The following is a 16106-nucleotide window of genomic DNA, read 5'->3' as shown; positions in this document are numbered from 1 at the left end:
CATTACATAGACCAGCTATACGCGTGCGCCCGTAAGGGATGGACATAGATGACGTCATAAACGTGGGGATACCATATTGGTAAAAATTACCCCAATATTTGATACCACGTTGGGGCGATTACCCTGGAGGCAAAGTTAGCTTGTTTGACGGTATTAAAAAATTGTTAAATAAAATGTCAATGGGCCGTTCTTTTTAGGCGTATAAACAATGAAATACATCCTATAAGTCGCGCAGGTGGTACAAAACTAAACATGTTTAGTAAATAAAACGTAAAATAAAATGTATTATGGGTTTTAATTTAAAGAAATCACAAATCGCAATCACACCAATTAATGTACACCACATTTAATCTTCACAACATTTGTTTATTTATTTTTTGGAATTAGAAGTACGAAAAAACTTCGAGGTCAAAATTACCCATAAAATTATGATATTTTCATCTGGTATCCCTAACATGATTGTTATGCAGCTAAATTAAGAAGATGTTTAAAAATGGCTGACCTCAGACTCCTACCTACCTACGTAATTTGGGCGGATAATTTTACAAATAATGTTTTGTTAATTTTCGTAAATAATTGTGATATTTTTATTGAAATCGTTTGATTCTACATTGCTTTGAGTGTAACGTAATTTTACGATGTTATTCTCACATATTGCGTTAAGAGGAAGGTGTAAAATACCGTACTTACGTGTGAAAGGTTATGATCTCATATTTTTGCTCAGAGCGGCTATTACAGCCGATTACAGAACAATTCACCAGTATTTTATCAAAGTTCAAGCATTCAAAACGCTAACCATCACTATATTTCATAAGAGAAAGCACAATTTCATACAAAACAACGATAATTAAACAAGCAACGAACAAACATGACATGTCACGTACTTATTTGTTTGCCACAACCTCGGTTGTGGCAGCGGTGGAAAAGTGAAACTATGACAAGGACAAACAATAACAGCGCTTTCTCTGCTACTCCTACTGAAAGATACATAAGACTATCCCGTTCGGTCATTTTCCCCCACCCCTCATGACCGATCCAGTTATACTAGATTCATGATCCATGATGAGTATCTCTTATTAGTCTGTGTTTCATTCCATTTTGACATTCAACTACTACTTCATTCTTGAATGAAATGATTGTTTATTTATTTATTGATTAACTATGGTACATTTAAAATGTTGTTACAAATGCACCATTGTAAACATTTTTTTATCTAATTTGCCCATTGTATTTCGATGTCAAATGGCCAATAATATATAAGCAAGTGTCGACAAATTTCATGTATCATTGAAGATGATCCGGTCTAATCGTCTTAATTAATTATACCTACAATTTGTGTGTAACCTTGCCTACGCAAGATTAACGATGGCTGTAGTTAAAACCCCAGTTCTAAAAGTAATATTATGTGGCGAATACGGTGTTGGGAAGAGTTCTATATTCCGTCGATTTATCAATGACACCTTTGTTCCTAATGCAGACAGGAGAGCTACTTTGGGACTCGATCATTTTGAAAAAATGTATCAAGTTGCAGACAAAGAAATCAAGGTCAGTAACTAAATTAATTATAATTCGCCTTTTTATTAATACATACATATATTTTGCTACACCTACATATAACGAATTCTATAACAGTTACAGTTATGGGATACTGGAGGCATGGAGAGAATTGCATCTGTTACCTCCAGCTACTATAAATTTGCGGAAGCTGCCATCTTAGTGTTTTCCTTGGACAATTCTTCATCATTCCATGTACTGAGTCAGCATTTACTGGATATTGTGACATATGCTGAAAATGCCAAAATATTTTTGTGTGGAAACAAGTCTGATCTTGAAGGAACATCTCCACAGGTTACTGATGCTGACATAGAAACATTCTGGTATGTTGATTAGCAAATATCATAATGATTATGGCACATGATTGAAAATGTCTTATTAATTTCTTATTTTTAGGGTTCCGTACCCAAAGGGTAAAAACGGGACCCTATTACTAAGATTCCTCTGTCCGTCTGTCTGTCTGTCACCTGGCTGATCAACCGTGATAGCTAGACAATTGAAATTTTCACAGATGATGTATTTCTGTTGCCACTATAACAACAAATACTAAAGAGTATGGAACCCTCAGTGGACTCGCACTTGTCAGTTTTTTATATCCCAGGTACTAAAACAACTAATGATTACCACAATATGTCCAACCAATGTCATTTTATTACAAAAGTATCAGTAAGCAAACTTTCATTTTAGTACCTAGAGTATTTATTGATTTAAACGTTATTGCACAAAATATAATTATACAAGAATGTATAAATGGCAGACTTAATGCCAAATGGCATTCTCTACCAGTCAAATAAACAGAACATCATTTTGAATTTTTGATATATAACCAGAGCTTAAATAAGTTTTTAGTTCATGTAAATATTTCCGAATAAAATAACTGAATGTTACAGAATGTTTCCTTTTTTCAGTGAACAATGTCACAATCTGATAAACACCACATACAAGACATCATGTAAGAATGGAAAAGGCATTGAAGAAATGTTTTCTGACATCGCTTTACAACTGGTGGAATCAAACAGATCGAGGATTGAGTTGCAGACCTTAGATCATGATAGCTTTAAAATATCAAACCCTGAGCCGCCTGAAGACCCCAGCTGCAGTTGCTGAACATGATTTTAAGCATTTTCTTAGCACTTAATGCCATACCCTTAAGAATTATTCCTAGTTGTTTTCAAATCCACAAAATCACCTTAATTACTTCTGCTTTGTGAATTGACAAATTGTAATATTTATTTATTATAACAACATATTTACACAGCGTTACAGTTTGCACCAAAGCGCTGGCAGATTTATACATGCAAATAGCAAAACAGTACATAATTATTGAAATACAATTTAGTCATGCAAATAATATAAATTAAAAATACCTATGTCAAGTGATTTTGCAACTACATATACAATTTCATGTCAAACAATATGTATGTTTATATCCTGTATAATATTTAAGTTCATTATGATGATTGTTTTTATAAGATATACATATGATTAGGGTTGCCTATTATAGAAATTGGGCATGGCTATGCATTTTTAAATACTGGTATTTAGTACCTTTAGTAAAATAAGCTAGCTTTGCCACTAACTAATGAATAATTATATGTATCTAATTATTTGCTCTAAATGTTCATATACTTCATATGTCAGATATAGGGTTGACATTGTCTATAAACTTTGGTATTTCCTTGTGTAATACTAATACTTACACTAATACTTATATTACCACTAAAATTTTCTTTAAGTCTTGTAGGTTTTATAAAAGAAGTTTTAATTTCATGTTCAAGAAGTGTTTAGTTAGTTTTGTTTAATATAGGTAGTAGGTTTTATTTTATAGGAAGAATTTTTACAATGACAGTTGGTGCAAGTGCCCCCATAGGCCAACTGCGTCTATTTGAAGTTCCACCACAGAATAAGTAATAGCATTATCATACAGAATGGCCACGCACCGCCGTGCCCCGACTCGAATTACCTCACCCCACGACAGCAGATTGACGGCCGTTTGCTGGCCGCTCAGTACTATTTTTCAGCAACTTACTCACACTATGACGCATGACGCGTGTACGGACGTGCCGTTCACACATAGAAACGCAACTGATTCTTGGTGTATAGCGTCCGCCCTGTGGTTCCACCGTGAACGTATTCTGATCCTTATCTACTCTACGCCATATCCATTTCTATTTGTATACTTGGTGTAAGATTATGATGATGAAACACGAGTATACAATAAATTACCATGTACGGACAGAAAAAGAATATGTGGTATTTTCTATAAAATGGGATCTTATTCGATGGCGCTTACGCCATTATTAACGATGCTTCGATATAAATACAATGCCGCGCGACGCTGTGCGGCGTAAGCGCCATCGACAATAAGGTCCCTTTTCATAGAAAATGCCCCATATTGTTGTAGGTTACTTACCTAATATGTAATTTAATTATGATGGCTTGAACTTAAATCATATCTTTCTTTAGAGTTAGTTTACTCATCTACTTATACAACACGTTATGGTAACAAGCATTTATTATGCAGAACATGCCTTGTGTCCATACCACTCATGCCAGTGAACACTCTTATTAATTATTATCAACTTTCAAATTATAGGGCATAGCTTTATTATATTTTGTTATGTTAATGGTGCTAAATACCCTAAAATTTTTTGTGTAATCGTTACATGCTGTTTGTAAACATTTGCCCTCAATGTTTGTAAGTTTGTGTTGTAACGTCTAATTAAGTCTGATGTAAGGGGTAACATATTAATTGTAATTTTTTTATGCAGCATTGTTTAATTATTATTAACACGATAATGTTATTGGCTAACATTGTAAGAAATAAAAAATGCTAACTTTAAAACCCAACGTTTTTAAAATTACCCCCTTTTTGAAAAAACCCAAAAACTGAATCGACAAAAAATCTAAAATTATCGAACCTCACAAAATTTCACGAGAATCGGTTAAAAAAAACTACTTTAGAGCAGAATATCCAGACAAACATACAAAAGAGTTTTGCCCACGTTGATACAGACCTTCGCTTCGCTCAGTCATAAATAATTGCCCTGTTTACAGGCTGGATTTTTAAATATATGGCTCAGAGCCCTAGAGATATCTCTTATTCGCTCTCACTTATGGGTGCTGCGCACCAAGGTCGCGGTGCAGTGCGGTAGTATGTTACGGCTTTAAAGCCCCCCATTCACACTCCTACATGTTAAACCGCCTCATTATGTAGGATTGTGTTTATCCAGGCCATAAACGTTAAAAAAAAAAAAAAAGTAGGATTGTGAATGTGGTCGCGGAGTACATGGCGTCCTACAAAACCCAGGTAGGATGTAACTAGTTAATAATCTGTGGGTAGGATGCCTCTTGGGGCCTACAAGCCCCGCCCACCGCTTGCAGTCCGCCGCGCAGGATTGTCAGTGGTATGACAATCCTGCGCGACGAATACGAACGTACGAATTGGACCGTGAATGCAGGACTGCAGTCCGCCGTTTTGTTTACAATGAAAAACACGGGCTTAGCAAATTTTATTGAAATATACAAAGGAATTCGCTGTATATGTGATCAAAAATCACCAAAATAGCTATATTTTTTTTTAGAAATAGCACATAACGGAATTGCAAGAGCACCGACACGAGGGCCTACCGCGAAAAACGAAAAGCGTAATTTCTTTGTCTGCCTCTCTATCACTAGGTATTCTAGTTTATCGCAAGAGCGATAGGGAGGCAGTTAGCGAAATTTCGTCTTTCGTGGTAGATCCTCTGGTAGGTAGAACTGCAATGTAGGAAGTGTGTGAGCTATATCCTACTCCGCAGTCCTGCGAGGCGGACTGCATTGTAGGACTGTGAATGGGGGGCTTAATACTCCGCTCTCCGTCCGTCTGTCTGTCTGTCCGTCTGTCACGAGGCATGTATCTCATGAACCGTAATAGCTAAACAGTTGAAATTTTCACAGATGATGTATTTCTGTTGCCGTTGCCGCTATAACAAATTATTAAACTTTGTGTTTGTGTGTGCTACGGTGTTTGTGGTGTGTGCGCCTCCCTCAGAATAATGCGCCTCCCGTCATTCTTCTTCTTCTTCTTCTTTTAAAATTATGGCTTCAGCCCAGTGGGACTATTTCGCCAGTATCAAGGTATTGAGAGGTTTACAAACGACAAAAATTGTACGGTTGTACAAGACAGTGTACGGTGATTTGTTAGCTCTTGTAAATCGATAGCTAGACTTTACAAGAAGCACGTGGACCACCGGCCGTTGACTCCAAGATGGTGGTTAAACGCGCTTCAAAATTAATTCTCCATTCACTGCACACTACCACATTAGTTTACTGTATAATAAGCTATCGATATTACACTTTAAACAATATTAATAACTTCTTCTTCTTCTTCTTTTAAAATTATGGCTTCAGCCCAGTGGGACTATTTCGCCAGTATCAAGGTATTGAGAGGTTTACAAACGACAAAAATTGTACGGTTGTACAAGACAGTGTACGGTGATTTGTTAGCTCTTGTAAATCGATAGCTAGTCTTTACAAGAAGCACGTGGACTACCGGCCGTTGACTCCAAGATGGTGGTTAAACGCGCTTCAAAATTAATTCTCCATTCACTGCACACTACCACATTAGTTTACTGTATAATAAGCTATCGATATTACACTTTAAACAATATTAATAAGCAAAAAACAAAGTAATTAATCACGATGCTAACTATCAAGATGGCGCTCGAACCGGAAGCCAATATTAATAAGCAAAAAACAAAGTAATTAATCACGATGCTAACTATCAAGATGGCGCTCGAACCGGAAGTCCCCCCGTCATTCTGTTCAATCTGTTCATATTTCTGATCTGTCATTGTCAATTTGACTTTGTCAATTTTGTTATTGTCAGATTGTCACTGCCCAGTGAATTTAGATGCTTGGTTATCTATTATTTTATTCTCCTTGGATTAACCTAAGTAAAAACATAGAATATATAGCATTTATAGCAATATTTCTTTGTAAATTGTATTAGTTTCTCGAGTAAAACACAACATGGTGTATTTACATTTCCCTTCTAACCTTACCGAGGAAGAACTCATGCTACAAGCGAAATATCAGAAATTAAAGAAAAAGAAAAAAGCACTTCAAGCTCTCAAGGCGCCCAAACAGGAGCCAGAAAAGCCAGTTCTTCCAAAACGACCGACTGAAGCTCGCGACGCTCGAGAAATAGCACGAAAGTTGATAAAAAGCGGGGCTATACAGGCTATCAAGAGCCCGCCACCACAACCACAGAATGCTAGCTTCAAGAGGCCACGAGCAGGTTAGAAATATTCAATAATCATTGTACACCGTCGTCCAACATACCTTGTGTACTCATCAAAGACCCATTATTTCGAAATAGTTAACTATAAATTTTATAAACATATCAACTTTTCAATTTTTTTTTTTTTTACATTTTAAAGACTAAACTTTTTAAACTTAGTTTTGGTAAGGCAAGCTGCTTTGGTCTGTTAGGAACCTAGTGTATTATAGTATTATCAGTTAAAAACAATATTGTTTATGGCCATTTAGCTGCCTGCCTACTAAATGACCCTACCTATTATGCTGGTGCTCCTGACTCCTGGGTATATATTCCATGAGCATGGTCATAATCTGGTTTTATGAGTATAGAAATTTAATAATAAGGATGGAGTCAATAGTGTTTCTAAACATTTATTTTTAATGTATTATGTGAAGTCTTTGAGCTTACTGTTGGGCAAAGTTGACTGTAAAATTGTCTCGATATATTTAAATACTTTACAATCATGTTTTAATTTATAGGAAGAGAACGCAAGCTGAGTGGATCTACTGGGGCTGCTGGTGGGGTAGCCTCATATCAGCCATTCAGTGCATCTCAAGAACCCCCACCTCCGGAAGAGAAGCCTACTCCCAAAGTCAAATATTTATATGATTCATTTGTCACAGCAAGAGATAAGTATGTTATTGTTTCAAAACTACAGCTTCAAATGTTTAAGAAATGCTTTAAAAAAATCATATCAATTATCAATTTATTTAGCTTGAGTGATAATTTGCTCAACCAATGTATTAATTAATATGATTCATTGTTGTTACTTTTTAAATAAAATAAATTCTATAAGTTTAATGAAACAAGCTTTCATAGGTATTAGGCACACCATGATCAAAAGATTCATTTAATTATTTTAATATCCAACAATGCAATTGGTTAATATAACCATAAGCTGTTTATTTCACACACTATTTTATATTATACACACTTAGATTCAATCAACACTATTTAATACATACAGTATTTGGTATTCTGATATTAAACCCTTTTTTTAAATGTTTTTTTTCTTTTCGCCCGAAATTAATATACTTATGTGTCACGTAATTGTTTGCTGATTCTGGGAAAAAATAGTAAAAAAATTATAACATCGATTTTTACTGAGAAATCAGTGTTAGAAGTTGCATAGGCTAAATCATATTTATGTAAATATATCATTTTCAGAAAGAGATACATGAGAAATCATACTACCATCAGAGGTACATATCTATGATAAAGTTTTTAACTATAAAACAATTACAAACCCCGAAAAAACGCCCAAAATCATGCACATACTTACTAAAAATCATCAACTTCAGGAGTTTTCCAAGTTTCCCGACATTTCGTCTTAAAACAAACGTAATTTTTATAAATTAAAATACGGCGTAAATTTAAGTAAAAAATCGGAAATGGGTTAGTGTTGAAAGTTGACAGTCTTAAAAATAAATATAAAACACGTCCAAAAGTACCTTTAATTCATAGGACAATGTTATGGTTGAAATTTCCATCACCAAGCAAATGGGTTAAGCTAATTGTTAATTTATATTTTTTAATTCTTAGGGAAGAAAAAGGGCCACGCAATCCACCTGGGAGTGAAACCCCAGGAAGTGCAACCGCTGCTCCCGCTGCAAGGAGTTCCACACTGCAAGTGGCAGGCACTCGGATTACAGAGGAAGTTATTCGGCGCCGCCTTGTCAGCTATGAGCCATTCACCTATACTCAGGAAGCTGATGAAGACAAGTATGTTTCTATATTTTAATATTTTAATAACCAGTGACTGAACTGTAGAGTAGGCCTTGCGAGTCTGCCTTTGCATACCCATTTGCATTGCATAATGGAAAGAAAACCGAATACAGAATCAATAAAATAAATCCCTTTCATTAGCGAGCATACTCGCGAAATTTTACGAGGATTGGTTTATAAATAATGCAACCTTTAGACTTAGATGAGAACAGCCTGACATTTATAAAAGCAGTTTTGCCCAAGATGAAACGGAAACGCTTCGCTTGCGCTTTGCGCTCGCTCGGTCCATAAGTGTTCCTCTTAACTATAGCGACATTATGACCAGTGATCGGCACGGACGGTGTCAGTGTCACACCGCGGGTTTCCGAGTAGAAATCTTATACAAAAACTTAAAAATTCTTATTCAAAATAACACAATAGAATTACTTTTTTGAACGAGATTGCAGCATTTGAGACATGTCCATTCATGTCCATGTTAAGATTTTTGTTCGGAATCCCGCGGTGTGGCACCGTCCGTGTCGATCGATCACTGATAATGACATAAAGGTTAGCTTAGAGCCACTTCTATTCTAGAGTAAATTTAATACAATTCAAAATATACTTTCAAGTAGTCCTAGCAACAAGAACGTTTGAATGCAAATGACATTATGCATTGACATGGAAATTAAACAAATGTTCTTTCCAGGGTGTTCCTGACATTTGACACTGCAGATGTAGCCGCGCTCGCCCTTACGGCTCTCGACGGCAACGAGGAGGGCTGGCGAGTGACCACCACTCGGCGGCCCCCGCCGACCTCTGGCTCGTGGGCCCCGGCAGCGTCGCCGCGAAATCCCCCGCCGCCTAAAGACGCTAAACGAAATCTCCTTGTCTATGACGATATCTTTGATTAATAAACTAAGTATTTTAGAATTTTATTATTTTACATTGCTCAACCTACTTTATAGATTATCTCAGCATATTACCCTACCCATCCCGTCTACCCAGTACCTACATAAACAGAAATCTATGCCCTATGGACACGAGGCAGAAATCATTTGGAAATAGTAGATTGTGTCACAAAGGAGCAAAATGATATATTTACGGGGAGGGCGTACATTCAATCCAAAACGAAGGGAAGGATTCTATAATAGAATCCCGAGAGTAGCGAGGGACTCTAAACTAGATAGACTTAGATAGTATACGTATTACATACGTCTTGCGTACGTGTATAGAGCCTATAAATAAACTAAGATTAATAAAATATTTGGAATTTATACCATAACGTGGTAATACCAATAATATAATGGTTCTTATGAAATGAAATATAAGCATGAGAACTATATATATATATATTCTTTTTAATTAATTCTGGGATACGAGATTAGTTATAACATTTTTGAATTGAAGCGCCCATGCCGCATGCAGTCATAAGCGCACGTTGCAGTGCGTCCCGATACTAGTCATTTTATGTGGATCGTATGTTATTCCCATTTGTCCCCGCCAAGGGCCTGACACTCTTTGATAGAGAAAGATAGTCTTATTGCGATTCCTATAAGAGGAAAGAGAAAATAGTGCCATGCTTTGTCCTTATCACCGACCGGGTTTTTTTCATGGTCGGGTTATGCCAGCATAGGTAGGAGGCGATGGCGAAATACAGAAATGTATAAGAGTGAAAGAGAAAAAGGATTATGCTGCCATACATTAACCTGTCAATACATGAATATGTCTTTCTCTTACCCCTGGTCGCTCGTTTTCATGTCTACATATATAGTTGGTAAACCAATTTGTCAGTCAGTAACAACCAGGAAAATTATACTCATCCCTTTCTTTTGGGCGCTAGTACTTTAAGGGCGCGTGTAAGACAAAGATAGTATGATTCTCTCTGTCTATGTTTGAAATGAGACAGTCCTTTGACAAACTATAACTACTATACTATGTCTATGTATATGGTCCCCGCTGATTATTAGTTATTCTGTGCCGCTGGGTGTAACAGACGGGCGTACGGGGCCTGTTCGATCGTGTGTATGGTGGTCCGCCGTACGTCCGTTAAGGACGTAGGTATAGTTCAAAGAATATGTATAGTTGGTCAAGCAAATCTTGTCAGTAAATAAGAACAAAAAAAACTATACTCATCCTTTTCTTTTGGGTGCTAGTAGTACTAGTGTAAGACAAAGATAGTATGATTCTCTCTGTCTATGTTTGAAATGAGACAGTCCTTTGACAAACTATTATATATAAGTTATACAGTCTCCATGTATATAAGTGAGAGCAATGTAGAGATCACAGTGATGTGATTTGGATGTGATAATCAGTGATAATAACATCACATGCGACGTGTGAAGCCGACTTTTGAGGAATTTGTCATTTTTGTCAACAATGTCAATATGACATTGACATTTCGTAGAGCGCATTTGAAGATTTGTCGCGACTTTGCGGCGTACTAAAAAATACATAAAAAAATAGAAAAATGTTTCGCTTATCAAAAAGCGTTATAACATTACTCTCAAAAACTGCAAAAATATCTGCACCGCAAGACACTGGAATTTTACTGTACACACAGGGAACCCTAAAGTTTCTCAGTACAGGTACATAACATTTTTCCTTTATTTTTCTGTGATGCAATACACCGTGGACTAAACGAAATTTGTTTTCAGATATTAACGATAAATTTTCCTTGAAACATGAAGAGGTTGGCCGGCCCCTTTACTTCGACGCTCAAGCAACAACAGCTGTCGTAAGTGCTAATAACCAAGAAGTTTGTTTTAAATACTATCAACTTTTGTTACTATCACAATCACGTTTTTTCACAACATTTTTTGTTTGCTCACTGTATGATGGGGGTCAAATAATTATTATGTATGTTATTTCAGGACCCTCGAGTACTTGATGCAATGATGCCTTACTTTGTAGGACAGCATGGCAACCCACATTCTAGGACTCATGCGTACGGTTGGGAGAGTGAAGCAGCAGTGGAAAAAGCTAGAGAACAAGTAGCAAATCTAATTAGAGCTGATCCCAAGGAAATTATATTTACCTCAGGAGCAACAGAGTCTAATAATGTATCTGTAAAAGGAGTTGGAAGGTTTTATGCGCCCAGGAAAAAGCATATTGTTACCACTCAAATTGTGAGTATCCCTTTTTTAAAGTGATTAAGCTTTGGCTTTTAAACAAGATGTCTAAATGTAGCAATTAGATGCAATTCATACTTATGCAGCTGTAGTTATAATGAGCCTGCTATACATACTAATCTTTTGAACTAATTTTGATTTTTAGGAACATAAATGTGTACTGGACTCATGCAGAGCACTAGAAGGAGAGGGCTTCAAGATTACATATCTGCCGGTGGGAGCCAATGGCATTATTGACCTAAAAGAATTGGAAGCTGCGCTCACGCCTGAAACTAGTCTTGTTTCAATAATGACTGTCAACAATGAAATAGGTAGCTATTTATAGTTTTCTCTGCTGTCCAAATATTACATAATACAAATCATATCCCATATGTGAAGTGCATGATGTTAACTGAGACTCACTGAAATAGCATGACACGTACATTTCCATAAAAATATGATAGGAAAAGGATTACTCATTACATCTCTAATCCTATACAACAGGGTTGATATGATTTAAATCAGTGATTGAAATCGTGATTTTAATCAAGGGATTTAAATCGTGATTTTAATCAAGGGATTTTTTCAAAAAATCATTGATTTAAATCATTAAATTTTTACTACAACCATATTGGGCCTATTGGCCCAAAATTGTTTAGGGAATTCCCCGGACCACTACGGCACGCACACATGTGCAAGCGAGTCATAGCGTAACAGTTTCGGGGAAACCCCGGAACTATAATACAAGACGCATGGTACCAAAACAGTTCCAGGATTCCCCGAAACTAAAACACGAGACGCATTTCGCTTTTCGCCCGGTTATTCGTAATTAACTAGTGAAAGAGTGAATACAACAAAAAGATGTCTGGAAGAAAAAAAGATGCTGTGTGGGTTTATTTCGATGAAAAAAAGCAAGAAAATGAAAAAATCTAAAAAATCAGATTTTAATCAAATAAATCCGATTTAAATCAAACTAATCGGATTATTGTGATTTTTTTTATAAAAATCATGATTTTTATCAACCCTGCTATACGACTTTTTAATGTCACTAATGGCATCTTTCATTATTGTTTGAATATCTGAAATACCTACTTCTTGTTACTGACATTCAGTTATGTTCCTTAGAACTAGGGTTATTGCACTAGTTTCCGTCCATGCTCTAGTTTTCGTCCATTTAACGGATTAGCAAATAATACATTTCGTTTTTAATTTGCTACTTGAAAAATATCATTTTTATGTAGATAGATATATACTTAGACATTGAGGATTGCAATAAATCTAAATTTGTGCAGCAATGTAGGTTTATATTCAAACTTCGTCAAGTGGACGAAAACTAGCGCAATGACCCTATATCTTTCCCCTTTTTATTTGGATCTGCAACCTGGAGATAGAAAATTGTAGTACCCCCATTTCCTATGAGGTTTTCATATATTATACAATTGCAACTTACTCTAATCGGTAATTTAAAAATCAATTTAAAACTGGTAACTAATAATTGTATTATTTTCAGGTGTAAAACAGCCTATAGCTGAAATTGGAGCTATATGCAAAAGCAAAAAGATATTTTTCCACACAGATGCAGCACAGGCTGTGGGCAAGATCCCTCTGGATGTTAACAAGATGAACATTGATTTAATGTCAATTTCTGGCCACAAAATTTACGGACCCAAAGGTGTTGGGGCACTGTACATTCGGCGCAGGCCGCGAGTACGAGTAGAGCCTATACAGAGCGGAGGAGGGCAAGAAAGAGGATTGAGGAGTGGCACAGTACCTACACCTCTTGTTGTTGGACTAGGTAAAAAATACAGTATTGTAAAAGCTTCGAAATGTATCAACACTCATAGTTAAAGTTGTAATGAAGCATTGTACCAGTTAGCTGCGTCCTTATCATTCACAATAAGTTTTGATGAATAGAGAAATAAGTAAGCACAGAGTGCTCACTCCATACATCAGTTTTGTTACGAAAACGACTTTTATTTTCGTAGTCGACATCTATTTATTTTCGTAGTCGATATCTAGCGTCAAGTAGCGGAATTATCAGTAATGCTACTCGACACTAGATGTCACGTGTGTCGCGACTGGCGAAAAGTGTATTGCTCAACAATTTACAACTAATATTACAAGCAGAAGGAGTTGAAATAGAGTTCCGGTCAATCCGGTTATAAAATTAGCTGAGAATTGTTGAGCATTAGACTTTTCGTTCGTAGTGACATCTAGTGTCGAGTAGCAGTATTGATAATTCCGCTAGATGTTGACTACGAAAATAATAGTCGTTTTGGTAACAAAACTGATGTATGGTGTATGGAGTACTCTATGCTTACTTTTTTCTTTATGGTCTACGTTTGTAGAAATCACTGCTGTCCTTTAATTTTACTAAAAAAAAAAAAACAAGAAAATTTACTGATTTGAAAGTAATTGCCATATCCCAGTAGGATTCATTGATAATTTTCCATTTTCCATAGAGGATTTCCATTTACATAAAAAAAAAAAAATTTTGTGTAATTTTAGGCGCTGCTTGTGAACTGGCCGAGCGTGAGATGCCATATGACCATGCCTGGATGGAAACACTCTCTCAAAGATTCCTGGACAAGATTTACTCAAAACTCTCACATGTCATCAGAAATGGGGATCCAGAGCAATCTTATCATGGATGTATCAATTTGTCATTTGCTTATGTTGAAGGTATGTTCTCCAATTTCTTTATACATAACATAATACCCAGCGGGGCTAAGATGGACGGCTGTCTATCATTTGTCACCATACCTGGTCACGCTCCAACAAGTACGTAAGTGCGAAAGTGACGCATGATATGACAAGTGACAAAAACACGACCATGATACCAGTGCAGGTCATCATTATCATCAGCATACAAGGTGCTCACGAGGTATCCGAAAGATTATTACCCCGCATTTTTGAGGCGTAAAGAAGGAATAAATGTAACTATGAGTTTAGGTCAATTTCGGCAAAAAAAAATGTACTTTTTTTTTTGTATTTGTACATAAAAAGTAAATGTTGTAAAATCTATAACTTAAAATGAATTGGTACTTTTGTTTTCGTAAAACCTAGTCTTTACAAAGTGTGTTATCACTTTTGATATCTGTTAATAAGGATATTAGTGTCGCCTAACTTCATACTCAGGTAAATCCATTCGACCCTCTCAGCGAATATCTACCCTATTACCTTTTCTTAATACCAAAATCGCATAATCTGACCGATGGATTTACCCGAGTTTGAAGTTAAGCGACTCATTCAGACCTAGTCCCCATAGTGGCAACATCGACATCAAAAAGTCGTTTTGCACTAAGTAACAATAAAAAGATGTTTTTAGGGTTCCGTACCCAAAGGGTAAAAACGGGACCCTATTACTAAGACTCCGTCCGTCTGTCTATCTGTCCATCTGTCTGTCTGTCTGTCACCAGGCTGTATCTCATGAACCGTGATAGCTAGACAGTTGAAATTTTCACAGATGATGTATTTCTGTTGCCGCTATAACAACAAATACGAAAAACAGAATAATATAAATATTTAAATGGGGCTCCCATACAACAAACGTGATTTTTTTTGCTGTTTTTTTCCGTAATGGTACGGAACCCTTCGTGCGCGAGTCCGACTCGCACTTGGCCGGTTTTTTAATTTGTATTACCTTGGTATTAAGTCTAAAACTAGGCGAATTTAGTTTAGTCTTTAGATCAGGAATACACTGTTACAATCTTTCGGGTTCCCCGTGAGGACGCTGTATCCCACTCACTTTCTATAAGGACGAGAGGGACTGAATTATCCTCGTAAGGCAGGCCCACCATACAAAGTTTTCCTATTTTTAATTTGAACCTTGTTGTTAGAAGATTAGGGTGACTAGTTTATTTTAGAAAACAATGAAACAAAAGAAATGCTACTTAATTCAGTTAGTGTAAGGTTCAAATTAGATTGAAACAGAGTGTACATTGTAATGCACATTGGGCCTTACGAGGTTATAGATCGCAATCTTGCCTACTGCACTCGGAGAACTTACATAGGTCTTATAGCTAAGACACTAGACACATTTTATTCTGTCTAGAAAAGTTACCTAATTAACCTAACAGTCAATACATTTACATTTATTTACAGGCGAATCTTTATTGATGGCTCTAAAAGATGTGGCACTGTCTAGTGGGTCGGCGTGCACGTCAGCCTCTTTAGAACCTTCCTATGTATTGAGAGCGATTGGAACAGATGAAGATTTAGCACACAGTTCAATCAGGTAATTACTGTCGCATACAATTGTACCTGGCTAAGTAGACTTAGAGAGGTTTTTTTAGGGTTCCATACCCAACGGGTAAAAACAGGACCCTATTACTAAGACTCCACTGTCCGTCTGTCTGTCACCAGGCTGTATCTCATGAACCGTGATAGCTAGACAGTTGAAATTTTCACAGATGATATGAACAAATACTAAAAAGTAT

The 16106-nt window shown here is 36.4% G+C and overlaps 3 protein-coding genes across 3 annotated transcripts in view; all 3 read left to right on the top strand.

Moving 5' to 3' along the window:
- Positions 1 to 1175: 1175 nt before the first annotated feature.
- LOC134740638 (ras-related protein Rab-30) lies at positions 1176 to 4404 on the top strand. The gene is made up of 3 exons (XM_063673180.1): positions 1176 to 1545; positions 1633 to 1877; positions 2463 to 4404. Exons 1-3 carry the CDS (start codon positions 1366 to 1368, stop codon positions 2659 to 2661), a joined length of 624 nt encoding a protein of 207 aa, XP_063529250.1. The 5' UTR covers positions 1176 to 1365; the 3' UTR covers positions 2662 to 4404.
- Positions 4405 to 6449: 2045 nt separating this feature from the next.
- On the top strand, positions 6450 to 9475 carry LOC134741084 (negative elongation factor E). The gene is made up of 4 exons (XM_063673849.1): positions 6450 to 6835; positions 7336 to 7489; positions 8399 to 8578; positions 9267 to 9475. Exons 1-4 carry the CDS (start codon positions 6568 to 6570, stop codon positions 9469 to 9471), a joined length of 807 nt encoding a protein of 268 aa, XP_063529919.1. The 5' UTR covers positions 6450 to 6567; the 3' UTR covers positions 9472 to 9475.
- A 1466-nt stretch (positions 9476 to 10941) lies between these two features.
- The window catches only part of LOC134741066 (cysteine desulfurase, mitochondrial), a 90286-nt gene continuing 85121 nt past the window's right edge, over positions 10942 to 16106 (top strand). Inside the window, exons 1-7 of the mRNA XM_063673828.1 lie at positions 10942 to 11145; positions 11215 to 11294; positions 11431 to 11685; positions 11834 to 11999; positions 13178 to 13462; positions 14176 to 14349; positions 15772 to 15904. Coding sequence (XP_063529898.1) covers positions 11028 to 11145; positions 11215 to 11294; positions 11431 to 11685; positions 11834 to 11999; positions 13178 to 13462; positions 14176 to 14349; positions 15772 to 15904 — 1211 coding nt within the window. The 5' untranslated portion in view covers positions 10942 to 11027. The remainder of the gene's footprint in view (positions 11146 to 11214; positions 11295 to 11430; positions 11686 to 11833; positions 12000 to 13177; positions 13463 to 14175; positions 14350 to 15771; positions 15905 to 16106) is intronic.

Source organism: Cydia strobilella, chromosome 4 (genome assembly GCF_947568885.1).
Source record: "Cydia strobilella chromosome 4, ilCydStro3.1, whole genome shotgun sequence".
NCBI lineage: Eukaryota > Metazoa > Arthropoda > Insecta > Lepidoptera > Tortricidae > Cydia > Cydia strobilella.
This window is presented reverse-complemented; position numbering and strand designations above follow the sequence as displayed.